This window comes from Lathamus discolor, chromosome 2, assembly GCF_037157495.1.
Source record: "Lathamus discolor isolate bLatDis1 chromosome 2, bLatDis1.hap1, whole genome shotgun sequence".
NCBI classification, from domain to species: Eukaryota; Metazoa; Chordata; class Aves; order Psittaciformes; family Psittacidae; genus Lathamus; species Lathamus discolor.
This window is the reverse complement of record NC_088885.1, coordinates 41,817,714-41,833,522: the sequence shown is the minus strand read 5'-3', so window position 1 is coordinate 41,833,522 and position 15,809 is coordinate 41,817,714. Positions and strand designations below refer to the sequence as shown.

The 15,809-nt window shown below is 37.3% G+C and overlaps 1 protein-coding gene across 4 annotated transcripts in view; it reads left to right on the top strand.

Moving 5' to 3' along the window:
- Window positions 1-15,809, top strand: part of ARHGAP21 (Rho GTPase activating protein 21) — a 111,107-nt gene that overhangs the window by 85,852 nt on the left and 9,446 nt on the right. For 3 of the 4 annotated variants that reach the window (XM_065666595.1, XM_065666593.1, XM_065666592.1), the window contains 7 exons: window positions 10,903-11,061; window positions 11,208-11,310; window positions 11,401-11,437; window positions 11,912-12,037; window positions 12,799-13,083; window positions 14,143-14,207; window positions 14,296-14,444. In XM_065666595.1, the coding sequence (XP_065522667.1) occupies window positions 10,903-11,061; window positions 11,208-11,310; window positions 11,401-11,437; window positions 11,912-12,037; window positions 12,799-13,083; window positions 14,143-14,207; window positions 14,296-14,444 (924 nt within the window). The remainder of the gene's footprint in view (window positions 1-10,902; window positions 11,062-11,207; window positions 11,311-11,400; window positions 11,438-11,911; window positions 12,038-12,798; window positions 13,084-14,142; window positions 14,208-14,295; window positions 14,445-15,809) is intronic. The other variant, XM_065666594.1, reaches the window with a different exon arrangement.

Below are 15,809 nucleotides of genomic sequence, written 5' to 3'. Positions count from 1 at the left end.
GGATTTTCTTTTGTTGTGGCTGGTTTATCCTTTGGAGTCTAGGTATCCATGGACCATTTTTCACAGGGCTTGATTTGTATCTTAGTATGTGTTCTTGAATTTAATATAAGTAGTACTTGGAAAATACTAAATTTTGATTCTCTAATTCATGTATGTGAAAACCAGCTCTTTTTCCCCCCCCCCCCCCCACATTAAGGGAGTTACAGATACGTTGTCTTAGCACAATTGTCTTCTGTTGTGGATCTGCAGCAGTCATGTTTTCCCCCCTAGAATTATCTATATCATGTGCTACTGCTTTAAAGTAAATATCCAGAATTAGTGCAGGTTTGTGTGCATGGAAGAATGGAAATCATGCAAAAAAATAAATGTGGGCTTTTTTGATAGAATTGTTAAGATGTAACAGAAACAGCTCTTAGCTAGCAGGTGGGTTTTATATTGGGTTTTCTTTTTGGAATGGGAGTTGAATGGATTTTTTTATATCTATTTTTTTCATTATTATCCAGTGAAATTCTAGATTCTTCTTTAGACCCTGTAGATCTTTAAGGATTAGTACAGGTTTGTAAGGCATGTAACCTGGTTTTGTGTGGGGTTTTTTAATACAGCGCCAAAAGTCAATGTTCGGCATTTGATTGAAAGTATGTGCAGTATTTGTACTCAGTCAGAAGTGCGTGCTGTGAGTTTTCTGATCTCATACAACTTAAATGTCATGTGAAAATCGGATCAAGATTGTCAAATTCAAGACCAACTTTTTCTACACAGTCTCCTGTATTGATTTTGACAAAGATTGGCCATGAACTCTTACTTGCTTCCAGATTTTTAGAGAAATGTGATGATTAAAGTTCAAAGAAGCTTTAAACGTGGCAATTGTACTGCATTCTGGTAGCAGCTGAGCAGTTCAAAAGAAACAATTGCAGCCTTGGGTGTAACACCACATGGGATTGTGTGAATTCTTATGAGCTTCCATAGCCTCTTTGACTGTAACCTTCTGAATACTCTAGACTTATTAAAACGTGGTGCTGCAAGAGCGCATGGTCATGGCCTGAGCCGACACTGAATTCCTCGCAAGAAATTCTTGTGCTGGTACAGGTGCTGTGGAAAATTTTCACCACAGCTTTACCACTTCGAAGATGAAATAACCCCTTCTGAAAAGAAGGAGCACCAAATGTCATGAAGAGTGGGCATCTTCTAAAGTTAGAATTAATATGTGTGATTCTAACTTTGCTTGTTCCACTAGCATTATTCCTAATTACAGCCTCATTTGTTAAAAGGCTTACTAAATCAGGCAGATAAAACCCTGTATCTACTTTGAAACTCAGTTAAAGGCTATTTAACTCTTCTGAAGGAAAATCACTTGGATTTTTCTGGTTTGTGTTTTGGTTTTCCTCCTGTCTGATGATAGAAAAGGATGTTGCTGTGAGTTAAGACATACCTTGGTGTTGGTGACCTGGCTGCTTCCATTGTTTGCATCAACATAGTTGGGTTTTGCACTATTAGGTTCTATTAGGTATGGTTCATTTCATAAATGCATTTCCTGAAGTTATTTGTATGCTAGATCTTTGGAGTAGTGTAAAAAATGTAAATTGGGGGGCAATAAATATCTTTCAAGGTTACATATTATTACCTTTTAAAATACTTTGTGGTGTATTTATTTTTATTATCAATTTCTGCTTATTACAAGTAGTAGGTAGGGCCAGACCATATTTTGATAGAAATTCAGCCAGAAACAATTGGCTTCTGCAGCAGTATTTTGTGACTTGTGCTCTTGAGAACAGCACAGCATCAGGATGATTTTAGCTATTTATAAGTATCATGGTGACCCGTACCACAAACAGAAATCCAGGCAGAGTTTCCATTAACCTTGCTTATGCAGATTCTATAGGGATTGCAGTGGGTTGCTGAAGAATGCTTTTGGATATTAATCCTGTCACAAAAGTCTGTTTCAAGCAGAGAGGTCAAATTTTTGATTTCCCTTACCGGAAATGAGAGATCTGATCTGTTCAAAGCAAACCTAGTAGGTAGGTGTAATATATTATATAGGAAAAATAGATTTATTTGAAAAAATTAGGCAAAATACTGTGTGCTCAAACTCTTCTTCAGGTAACCAGATGTTCTTGGGGGATGAGAAACCTGACGGTTTTACACATACACATACCCTGGTGCTTCAGGCTTCAGTGCTTCCCATGAAGCTACTAAATGCAGTGTGGTGTTAGCTTGGAAAGATGGTGTTTCTATTTCAGGTTCTCTCTATTGTTTCAAACTATACCAGATAGCCTAATAAAAGGTTATTCCTTTTACCCTGAAATTGTCTCCCCTGTTCTCTAGACTAGTAAAAATACCGTTATCTCTGTCAGTGGCTGTATTTGCAATTGTGGCTTTTAATGTATGGTTTTGTCAGTCTTGTAATTTGTACACAATTTCTGTGTTAGAGAACAGCAAATGATAAATTTCTGACCTACAGGGTGATTTTGTATACGTTAACCTGCACTGGGATGGAAGCTAGGAGGCTACTTAACATTTGAATAACTGTCGAGAGAAGGTTGATTCAGAAGATAGTTATTTTAATACATTTCTTGGATGTCTAGTGTGCGTATCAGAGCTCTGCAGCCAGCTTGAAACTTTTTTTTCCTTCATAACACCATTTATTGTAGAGTAGAAAGCAATTTTTTAGAAAAGGACAATCCAGCTCCCAGATTTAGTTGAATGAACTACCCATATGAGTGAAATGGAGAAACTGCTTCAATACTTAACTGGATTGCAGTGTGCCTAGCTGACAGTGCAGTTTAGTGCTTTAGCCTTTACTACTGAGTGAATGTTCTTTCTAACTTTGCCAACTTTGGGTTTTCATATGAAAATTACTTTTATATGAATATGTGTTAAAATACTTGACCTTAAATAAATATAATCTTGAAGTATTTCTTTTTTTTATCAAACAAGTTTATAGTTATCCTGTTAAAGCTTTAGGCATGCAGTAGCATCTGATAAATATGAAGACTTTTCCTCAGAGTGTGATCCCGTTCTTGAAAATATGTAGTACGTCCTTACCCTAGATAAATTTTAGGTCACTTCATTGTACTGTTAATTTGTGAATAACTGAGAGAAAATTAGCCAGATAAAAATATTTGACCAGACTTTGATAACGCCAAAGTGTTGTAAAAATTAGATGAGTGTCCTCTTTCTGAATGAAACTGATACTTAAGGAACGGTGTAAGAGCAGGACAAGGATATATGATACTTAATGCTGGTACTTTCTATTCTCTAACCATTTGCATTTTACAACATCCCTGAGACAAATGTGATTTTTAAGTGCTCCATAAACTTCTCATTTCTCTTTCATACTACAGTAAAATTTTGCTATCCAATCCCTGTATTGATTTAAGTAAAGATTTGCTAGGGTTTTAACCACATGGTATTCATTCCCTTTTGTTGGGGAAGAGGGAAAGTGTCTTTTTAATACCCAAATTTCTGATGCAAATGTTGTATGAGTGACCAGCAGACCATTCACCCTTTCCATGCCAGTCATGGTTTTATCTTTCTATTGCTTCTACTTTTAGCACTGGCAGACAACCATAGCGATTTCTGTGCTAGTGATCAGGCAGATTCTGATTTTCATCTTGCTTTAGGAGCTGATCTTCATGATAGTATTCAAAAAACAATTTTTTTGTGTTTCCATATCTATTTTTCTACAAACTTATAAAAGTATTTGGGTACTTGTTGACTGACAAATAGGATAAATTTAGCTAGCTTCTAGTGAATCCTGCTTAATTTTATTTTTTTTTAACCAAATACTTTAACTAAGGAATCAGGAAGTGACACATTCTAAACTACCCAGCGTTAGTTAAGCTCTTCAGATATCTTCATTGTACATATGATAGCATTCTTCTTCTCTAGTGGTGGAAGTAGAGGTGTATTAACGGTTCACCTTCCCAGTACCTACCCTTAAATGGTAAGTGTGTGCACAATTCCAAGAACTGTTTTTGAAAGTGTAATGAGCTTACTGCCTTTTAGTGAAATGTGTGCCGTACCTTTCTTCTCCTCCCCATATATCTTTATGTCTCTCTCTGAAGGATGCTTAGTCTCTGGTATGGAGGATGACAATGTTGAATGCATACATATTGAATACATACAGTGCAGTATGAGAAGGGTTGTGATAGTAGAAACAGAGAAAGGGAAACAACCAGAGAATTCTCACATGCAATAAAGGAACAATTGAAACAATGTGCTCATTCTATTTTCTCCTTGTGAGAAGAGGTAAGCATCAGGTAGAGAGAAATCCAAAACCTCAAATATCTGCAGCAGAGATTGTGGCTCATCAGCCCAAAATGTGTGGTTACCTTAAGGGCAAATGGTGGCTGAGTACACATGGCTGATATGGCATGTTTTAAGGAAACTGTAATTTTAGTGAAAACTGATAGCAGTCAAGATGAATATGAAAATGTGATTTTTCGTTATTTTTTTTTTTTACAAGTTACTGCCTAGCTGTTATGAACCGTGAAAACATACATGTAACCACATTAGAAATTAGAGCTGACAGATGTTCGTTTTTTGAGGGGCTGTTGCTTCCATTATTTTAGCGATAGCATTGGCACAGCTTTTAACATGTCATCAGTGTTTCTAAGATAAGCATCAGTCTTCTGTTTAATTTTTTTTCGGGGTTTAACAGTGTGGCCTGCCAAATCATTGTTGCTTCAGGCTTGGTTTCCTTAGCCAAAGAACAATTTTCAAATCATTGTGGCATTCTGAAGTATAGCAGCCAAAACACAAAATTACAAATTAGCATTTTAAATACTGTTTAAATGCTTTGGGAACTCAAAAAACCTTTTTTTAATTAAAACTTAAAATTTTGAGGCAGTAACTTGTAACTTCTAGAAGGCTTCTGGTTGAGTAGAAGCATCAGATTTGTTTGCTAATTTGATATTTTCAAAGCATAAGTCAATCCTTAGTACATCATTATAACGTAAACTAGTAATTGCAGGTAATAAAGGATTACTGACAGGGTTCTTCACCAAAAAAAATACCCACTATACTGGGAATTGTTCTTTGTTATGTTGCAGGGTAATCCTGTGAACAGGAATCTTTAGAATTGCTTTGTATTACTTCACATAGATAGTTATATATTTGTTTAACACTGCAATAAGCAAATGGCTGTCATAGATAAGGTTTTCAGAACAGTTTCACATTAAGAATAACCTTGGGAAGCCTTTTTCTGTTTGTGTGAAACTCGGTATACTAAACATATGATTTATGGGTGCGCATTAGCAGAGGACTGGATTTGATGATTCAGGGGGCTTGTTCCAGTGCTGTGTTTGTGGCTTACAGAAATGAATGTGCTCAGCATGCAGACATGTTTCCATTATTTTCTTTTGGCCCCACGAGGCAAATTAGGTAAAGTAGACATATGAAGAAGTTCTTTGTAAAGACAAGCAGTTCTGTTAGTACTTAAAAACTAACATGCAAACAAACAACAAACTTTTAAAGGTTCTTCTTGAAAAACAGGGTAGCAAGTCATGATGAAGCCAGCAATAGTGTATCCTCTTTCCAAATCACGTGGTTTAGCCTTGAAAGTCTTCAGTTACTGGAGCTTTTACCTTTGCAGGCTGAGTAATAAGATGCAGCAGCTTGTACTTCAAGATCTGCACCAAACTCACTGCTGTGGGGTATTTATTAGTCCTTTATGCTGTCCTGTATGATATCAGGGTTAGTTCCATGTAGTTTATGTTTGACTGAACAATAATTTTTGTTTTATTGATTGTCCTTCTCACTATGCATAGGTGAAATTGTATGCATGTCTTTTTATTTGCTTGCCTTCCTGACAGGCTTGTAAGAAAACTGGTGTATGTCTGTGCTTACCTTAAATTTAGCTTCGAGGTTTATTGGAAATGAGGACCTCAGAGATAGACCTTTTTTTAGCCGTGTGTAGATGAAGATCCTCTTTGTACCTCTAGTATCCTGTCCACCCTCACTCCTTTCTTCCTGAATTCCTCTCACTGTTGCCTCTTTCTTGCAGCTTCTCTCCCCCTTCTGTGGCTTCCCTTGCTCTGCCTGTGCTTCAGCAGCGTTTGCTTAACCCTTTGAGTCCTGCCTGCTGCCAAGGTCAAGGAAGGGAGATGTGGTCCACATGGCTGCACTATATAGGAAGTGCTGCCTTACAGCTAGGTAAAACAGACCTAGACTGAGAGACACAGAGGAGGTATTAGACATAGGACAAGATTTTAAAGCTTTCAAATAACTGTGTTTAAGAAGAACACTTTAGCAAGGTAGTGTGTGTTCTGGTGGTGCAGAGCCTTTTGTGGTATCTTGTACTATGGAATGCTTGCATAGGCCAGGGATGCTGAATGCGAAATGGTTGTTGACAGAGGGCTGGAACAAAGGGAGTGCCTCTGAAGACCGGCTTGCTGCAGGATCTGTTCGTGTCATTGCCATGTCCTGTTGTCAGTAAAGATTTTTTGTTGTTATGATAAGTGCTTGATAGTTTTATGCCTTTTTTTCTTAATATTGAAGTATGGTTATCCTCTCCAGTATATGCCACTTGGGAAATTGTATGTTGAATAGTTCGAGGGGGGGTGGGGTGGTGTATGTCTGGAGGTGCATGCTGTCTCAACGTTCTTCACATGAAAAGCAATTTAAACCTGGTTTAAGTATGTGTTTAGTTAATGAACCCATTTCCTTAAAATGAAAAAATCCACAAAGCCAAACCCATAATCATAACCAACTTGGATAAACAGAGAACTCTTAAGACCACTCCAGTGCAACTCAACCCATACGTGTCTGTCCAGTACAATGAAATTCATCTGAAGGTGCTAAGAGAGTTGTCTGGTGTCACTGTAGCAATACTGTTTATTACTTATTGTGCACCTGTCTTGAAGGACAATCCCAATCAGCCTTATCTCAGACCTTGGGGAAATCATGGAGTTGGTTCTTTCGGAACTTGTTTCTGAGCACATGATGGAGATGTTTGGAATAGCTAGCATGGATTTACCAAGGGTAAATAGTGCTTCACCAGTATGATTGCTTTTGTAATGAGATTACTAGATCTGTGAATGAGAGGAGAACACAAGAGGATCAGCACCCTTGACTTCAGCAAGGCTTTTGACCTTTTCTGCAATACCATCCTTGTGCCATAGTCTAGGTGGATGTATTGCAGATACAGAAGAAAACTAGACCATCAGGCATAAAGAGTAATGGCTAAGGATTAATATTCTACCTGAACGCTGGTTACAAGTGGCATTCTTCAAGGTCCATCTTGTTTTAATGTCTTTATCTGTGACTGAGACAGGAGATGAATATGCTAATCAAGTTTGCAGACAACACTGAGTTACGGGGTGCAGTCAGCATACCCAAAGGCATATTCAGAAGGACACAGCCTAGAGGGGTGGTCTGATAGGAACCTTTTGAAATTGAAGGACAAATGCTAAGTCCTGTTCCTGGAATAGGCTATTCGCCTGCAGTAGTACTGGCACCTTGATGGTGATGAAGGCTAACACCATGCTGGTCTGCATCAGTAAGCACACAGCCAGCATATTGAGGGAAGAGATCATTCCCTTCTGGTTTGGCACTTGCTGGACAAAAGCCCTGAGCAATGTGTTCTGAGTTCAGCACTAACCCTGCTTGGAGAGGAGGAAGAGGTTGGCCTAGGGGACCTTCTGAGGTTCGCTCCCTCCTCAATAATTCTGTGATTCATTTATATTATATTTAAGGTTTTCAAAATGTGCTCCTTTTTGTGCTAAAGTGATCAGGTAGTTATTTTCATACCTTCATATGCAATCTGGGAGGGCTATTCCAGGAAGTTCAGGTATCAACATTAAACAAAGGCATTAAATATTACATTAATCATTGTAAACTTGTATTGTAAAGCATAGTAGGGTACAATACATATTTGTGCTTTTCTTTCAGTGATTTCGGTGTTCATTCCTTTGAATCTTAGGAAAACTGATCAGTTCTTCTTCCTCAGTTTTTCATCCACAGGGTGTGGTAGTATGTTCTCTTTGTCGTGCTTTCTCACCTATGTTTTGAAATACTTCTCAGCTCAGTTTTGATATACTTCTCAGGTCAGTTTTGAAATCTCTAGTTCTGCCTCTGAGCCCATTCAGGGTAAATCTGTTTCTTTGTAGAGTCAGAAAGTTAGTATTTGTCCAGATCATTTACAGTGCGTATGGATGCTCCCTCTCTTTGAAGGTCACTGATCTCCAGCTGCACTGCAATACAAGCGTACTTTGGTACACAAATTTCTCTTTGCTTTAGCTAGCAAATAAGTTAATGCAGGTTGGAGCTGTGTTGCCTGTTTATTACAAGTTGGCAAGTGTCTTACCCCCTGTGTTTTTGCGTTGAAAGGCTTTTCCTGACAGTCACTATGTGTGACGGTTGACCAGTTGCATGCTCATGTTCATGATGGTGACAAGCAGCATTTTCTGCTTTGCCAGAGATGCTCTGTCACCATGCTGGCTCATTGTCTGATAGCTCGTCTCTTGGGTTGCTTCGTAGACAGCAATGCACAACAAATGGTACTTGTATCATTTTCTCAGAACTTTAAATAGTCCTGGAGTCTTTGACCTTTTCGTTACAAATACTTAAAGGGACACCAGTAAACTGTGAGATAACAAACTGGAAGACATTTTGTGTGGCTTCTCCTCTGGCTTTTTGGCTCTGTACACTTCACCATGTTTCAGACACAGGCGTTTTCATTGATTGGGCTGAACACATCCTTTTACATGCTGTGTGAGGAGTTTTGAGGTGCAAATACACTAATTAATCAAGGAAATGGTAAAGGGAGACAAATACTGCAAGCACTAAAAATACAAGGGATATATGTAGTTGTTTGGGTTCTGTTTCTTGCTGGAGAGCAGCAGTGGAGTTTGCCAGTGGGTTAAATTAGTAGGCAGTAACTCATATAGTGTATGTCATAGCTTGCTCTGTAATCACTTTGTGTTATGTAAAAGCTTGCCATTAGCTGACCTTCAACCTCTTTAGGGATTGAACAGTTATTTCCCTCCTGTACCAATGTCATTTGCAGTTTGTCTAAAGCTTGCCTATTTCTAAAACTAATTTGGATTCATCTGGGGATTAGATTCACTGTGAAGTAATAATTTGAATAATTATTGTTGCTTTCAAGGGCTTAGAAACTGTTTTCCTCATCTGAATTCTTGGATTTAAGTGTTGTGGGAAATTGTGTTGCCTTTAGTGTTGCCTAACACTGTTGTGTTCAGCGCTTGCACAGATTTCTTTCAAGTGCTAGCATTTTTGTAACTTGAGTTGCAGACTATGACATGTTGAGATAAGTCTGTAATATAAATAACCTAAAGCTGAGCACTTCCAGTTTGCATGCTATGAACTAATTAATTCTACAGTGTATATATATACGAGTAGTTATATTCCTTAGAATATAACTATGAGTAGTTATATTCCTTAGTCAATGTTGTTAGGGTTTGCTCGAGAAAGCTGAGCAAATAAAAAAGGGATAGGACAGTGAGCTGTTGTAGTCTTGAAATGGAAATGTAACTGAGGTTTTTCCTATTTCCTGGTTGCTGTAGGGAATATATCTGTAAATGTTTCTAGTTTATCACTGAGGATAATTTTTTTTTCTAATTACAGTATCACAGGTTTGCTGCGAGTTCTTTTGCTTTCCCTTTTATTAATGTTTGTAGCTTGCAGGGTTTTTTAGGGGTATGTTCGGGTTTTTTTGAACATAAAACTTCAAAACTTCAAAAAGTACTGCATTTTCCCACACCATACCATTTAGAGGGGTGCTGTTGCTAAACCTTCCTGTACTTTGTTTACTGCCTTGTTTGAAATTTACATTGCCGAATTTTGATGGTACAAATGCTGCCTTAACAGAACTGTTAGTGACTGCTGGAAGAGCACAATGCAGCACACGCAGTTGTGTTTGCACAAAGCAAAGAATAAACCTCTGTCTGTTGAGTGTTCGTTGATTTCAATGGGCTTTTCAGTAGCTCTGCATATTACAATTCTTAGCACCTAGAATACATTCATATTCATTATGGCAGTGCAGTTCAGCCGCTGCTTGTGACTTGATCCCCCCGCTCCATTCGCTCTTCTCCTGGAGCATGAAGTAGAATTATTTTCCTAGCACTAGTAATGTGTTCTAGAAGATGTTACGGCTCTTTTCTCAGAGTGATTGGAAATGCATCTTTCAGCTTCCTCCATCTTGTAAGAAATATGTTAAATACTAGAAAGACTTAAAGCTGTTTGGAATCTTTCATGATGACCCTTGTGGCTGTTGAGACTGTGAGGTGTTGGGCATGTACCGCATGCAATCGTTTATATGAACAATTAGTGGAAGAGCTAATTGGTATGTAGTGGTACCATCTTTTAACAATGTGAATATTTGCTGCTTTATTTCAGTGTACGGGGGGGTTGGGGACTTGGTTCCTTGGATTCCAGATAGCTGTTTGAAATGCTTTTTTTGTTTGCTTGTAACTTGGCTTTATTATTTGAATGTTCATTTAAACCAAATAGTTTTCAGTAGTCTGCCCATATTTTACTGTGAGAAATCGATTATCTCTCTCTTCAGTTTAGACTTGATGTATTGTGTTTTTCACTTACGCATATAAACAAAAGTAGTCTACTTGAAAATAATACTAACAATGGTTTAGGAAATAATTCCTGTTCTGTTTGATCATGGCAGAATCTGTAATCGGGTATGATTTTCTTTGCTTTTATCTCTATGTGCAAGTATTATCCCTACAAAATGAAACAGGCCCCTCTTTCTTCAGGAGAAAAAAAAGAGTACATTTGATACTGTGAATTAATTGGACCCTTACATTTGTTTGAAAGACTTCATGTTTAAGATAGCTGATATCCCAGTAATGAGAAGTTCAGACACTTATTTAGTTTGAGCATTTGATTAATGCATTTAATATGTTAATATATTACATATTACCTTTGTAGATGAACCAACTAGTCCTAGTATTGACCATGATATTGCACACATTCCTGCTTCTGCTGTCATTTCTGCATCTGCTTCTCAAGCACCAGCTATAACAACTGTTCCTCCCAGTCCCGCATCTCCAATCCCTTTAATTCGGCGACAGCTTTCACATGATCATGGTGAGCGTTGATTTAATTTTCTTTCTCATGCAACTTTTTCCTTTTATTCTCTGGAGGAATGAAAGCTATATACTCTTTATTGCTTGAAAATATTGCAAAAATGTGATTCAGGTTCCTACATATGCCAAAATTTCAATTTGTTTTAGAATCCATCAGGCCTAGTGTCCTGGATAGCCAGCCTGCCGCAAAAACAGAGAGATCAAAGTCATATGATGAAGGACTGGATGACTACAGAGAAGAGGGAAAATCGTGAGTTGATGAAAAAATAGCAGTTAATTTGGAGATCTCATTTTTAAAGTGTACAAAATCTCATTCTAACATCTGTTTTTCTCCCAACAGATCCATTAAGCATGTATCTAGTTTAAAGGGGATTAAGGTAGGTAAACATATATGTAGCAGCTCCTAAGAATTACGCATACTGCTGCGACAAGTTGTATGAATTATACACCACTATTATACAAAGTTATGTGTTAAACAAAGGCATAAAGTTTATTGTAATTGCCACTCATGAAATTGTTCATGCTGTGTGCATAGCGTATTTAAACATGGTCTTTTTTTTTCCTAGGCTCACTACATGGTCCTTGATTTCATTTTCCTCAGCTTCTGTAAACAAAGTGTACCTATGGCGTGCTTTTGTAAAAACACTAATGAGAGTCTAAGACTCCTTCTCAGAGTGTTCTTGGGACGTGTAAGGCCACTATTGTTGTACAGGAAACTTCAGAGATTGTATTTTTCCCAGGAGAATATTCCTAGGGGCATTTTTTAAATGAGAAACATCTTGAATGTAGGGAATGTAGAGAAATGTGTTCAGAAGTGCACTGTGGGGTTCTTTATGTGGTGTTTTGTTTAGGTCCCAGACAGCCAGAAATCTTCAGAAGACTCTGGTTCCCGCAAAGATTCTTCTTCAGAGGTCTTTGGTGATGCCTCCAAGGAAGGATGGCTCCATTTTCGTCAGCTTGTTACAGACAAAGGGAAGGTACCTGTCATGTTTGGGTTTTTTTAACCTACCACAAATACTAAGCTGGTGAAACACTAAGATAAGAAACTTCAAGCCTTCCTCTTGTGCTTTTTTAATAAATTTTTGGGGGATGTGAGCGTCAATAAGACTGGCAAAATTTTAGACCTGTTAGAACATTGACTTCAGTGAATTCCTTAGCTTCTTTCGCAGACTGCTTTCTACATTGTCTTAATTCTACATTTCAAAGCATCTGTGAAGTAAACAAATTTCTAATTACTAATTAAGTATTAAGAATCAGTCTCTTGATGATTATAGTTTCTGGTCTCTTTTCCCTCTCTGGTAATTATGAAAAAAGCTATAATTTTTTAGACTGTTTTGGAGTTGAGTTCAAATTAACCTTCTGCACAAGTGCAGGCTAACACTTTAAAGAAAATTGGAAGCCAGGAATTGCAGTGGTATGTAGGTGCAAGTCTAAATTGGGCAAGAGTACTAAATATTTTTTCCTGTATTTGTATTAATGCCTCTGCGAAATTCTAGTCACATTCTTTTTCTTACTAATGTCATACATAAACACACTCTTAATGGGCCATCAGGGAGTGCAGGGCAATTCACTCCTCTAATTAGTGAATCCCACTTTGTGTAGTCTTTCCACAGGCCATTCTTAAGAATGGTAGAGGTAGGCGGTCAGTCTGTATTTTTAAAATACAGGTAATTTTTGTAACCCAGAAACATTAGTTCTAACAAATAAGCAAACTAACATACTGGTTGATGTTTTTCAGCGAGTTGGTGGAAGCATTCGGCCATGGAAGCAATTGTATGTTGTTCTTCGAGGTCATTCACTTTATTTGTACAAGGATAAAAAGGAGCAAGTGACCCTGTCTGAAGAAGAACAACCTATAAGCATCAATGCTTGTTTGATAGACATCTCATACTGTGAAACCAAGAGGAAAAATGTATTTAGACTCACCACATCAGACTGCGAGTATCTGTTTCAAGCTGAGGACAGAGATAATATGTTAGCATGGATTAAAGCAATACAAGACAACAGCAACTTAAATGACGAGGTAATCATAATATATAATGCAAAGGCAATAGTTCTTTTAATTAAAAATTGATTGTATTTTCTTGTAATTAATACTTCAACAAAAGAAATAATTTGCAATTAAATAATAAAGACAAAAATGTGTACAGCAACAGAAGAAAATGAGGTGAAAGGCAAGGTAACTGAGTTTAAAAAAGCCTGACATACTCAAAATCAGCAAACAGGCCTTTGAAATAAACGGATTAATGTTGTTGCCATTTTGACTAAAGATACACTTGATCTTAAACTGATCTGTCAAAAACCTCTAACCTTTTTAGAAGATAACTGCAGGATTAGAACCAATGCGTTCTGTCTTCAGACCATTGCGAAGTAGTGTGTGCAGTGGCACAGTATGACAAGTTTCTTAGTAGTTAAAAAAAGTGGAACTTTGAAGGAAGCCTGTGTCTGTGATGAAATGTTGATTACTTCTATGAATTAAATATTAATGCTAATTCCAAAAGGCAAACATGTACTGTTGTGCATAGCATATCGATACCTGTCCCAGTGTTGTCCTCAGTGCATTTTCATTTCAGTGATGAGCCACAGAGAAGTATTTTCATATCTGTGGTCATGCACATTGCTCGGATGTGAAATAATTATCCAAAGGATAATGGATTAATAAACAACGATTAGACAGATAGATAAAAGCACATTTTTAATCTATGGTCGTTTCACCTCTGTGTGTAGCAGTAATTGGTCATAGAAGTACTGTGTGCACATATGACTGTATTTTTCAGAGTATTAGGGTGTGTTGACTTGCATGTTTGTTTTCTATTTAAACTTACTTTCAATTTAATCAGGATTTAATCATGTTGTATTGCTGTGAAACAAGTCTCTGTAGCAGCATTTAATTTGTAATCACTCACTTCAGTTTTCCTCCTGTTTTTTTAAATGTTCTCAAGGACTGCTAGATTTATTTTTTTTGACTGTACTGAGATGTTAATGTGGTCTGGTGACAAGAGGAGTTAATTGTATCCTGAAAGTAAAGAATACCTGGTTGTCTTTTACAAGATTTTAAAGTAGATCTCAATTTGTTTTATAGGACACTGGTGTCACTAGTAGAGATCTAATTAGTCGAAGGATTAAAGAATACAGTACAATGATGAGGTAGGTGAATTATATACCACTAGTAATTTTTGTAGACTTCTTGCCCACTTTTTTTTTTTCTTTACTGAAGTAATATATCTTGTTCCAGTTCTTCAAGCAGCAAAACAGAGCCATCTCCCAAAACACCTCGCCAGAGTCTAAGTATCAGACAGACTCTGCTTGGAACTAAAGCAGAACAGAGGACCCAGAGTCCACATTCTCCTAAGGATGAGTCTGAAAGGAAGCTCCTCACTAAAGGTCTGTGTATTTTATGTATTTCTTTAGTTAATTACAGCCCCAGTGCAAGGCCACTGAGGTGTCATTCTCGGTTTTTCAAACTCATGAATATACAGATGCAAGCCAAGAATTAACCAGGGTTTTTTTAAGCTGCAGTTACAACAATTCGTTTCTTGTAGCTGCTTCATCTTGTTATTATTTTAGATATAATTCAGGTCTTCTCAGATCCCTGAAGCTCTTTATTTCAGTCCTCTCCCAAGAGGGTTCTGGATTTTTTTTCCTACAGCTATATGTACTGTTAACAGTACATTACAGGCATAATGCTTCTTGCAACCAAAACTTCACCAAGCTTTGGAAATAATTTTGTGTGTAACTGATGCTTTTGCCTCCAGCTCACTTGGAAGTGATGACAAGGTAAATTCATATTTCAAATATGCTGTTAAGAAACCGATTTCTGCTGAGGTGTTTCAGGAGTAGAGGAGAACGTTTTTGCTTTTAGTCTTTAAAGTACAGATGTGAAACTATTATTTTTTTTCCCAGAACAAAATTAATGCCTGCTAGATTCTAAGGCCTAAGTTCTGATAAGCTGGCACTGCAAACTTAAATCAGTAACTGAACTCCATCAAATAATTTCACATGCTACGTTTTTTTCTCTTTCTCCAAATGTATAAATGTATTGTATTTCTGATAGACTGTTCTTGTAAGGATGATTGCATACGAATTTGTGCAACTGGCTGAGCAGTCACTTTTGATGAACCACTTTTAAACAATTCAGTCTTGAATTTAAGCTGTGAGTAAATTCTGGTTTATGTTACCAGCAAATGTCCCTTTGCTCCTGCTGTGATGCAGATTATGTATCTAAATTGCAGATGTCAAGTAGAAGTCAAATCTTCTGAAAGAATATTTCCAGAAATAGTAAGGAGGAAGTACTGCTGTATAGGTGACTTGTAGTATGGGATAAATGGGATTTGTCGTTTGCTACATCAGTTTATATAGGAGAGGTAAACAGAGTGACTGAACTTTTTATCTGACTTTTGGATACAGAATACTTCTAGAGTGTTTGAGTCCTGTTTGGAATGATTTAGGAGTGACTATAATCTGGTAATTTTTGAGAGTGGTCTGCACTGTGACTGTGAGCATGGCTGCGTGGGCATGTGCTCACAGCCATGAGCATGGTTGTATAGTCATACGTATTTTGTGTGGAGTAGTGATTAGTAGAGACTGGCTTTACTAAATATGGATTTTAATTTTTTTTGATTGAATTTATGTACCTTTAGTCTTTAAATGATGAAATTCCACAGTTCTGTCAGGCTACTTGCTTTTCTAAATCTGGGGTATATGTTCAAATGTATCTTTTGAATCACAGAAGAGAAAAAAAGGTGTGTT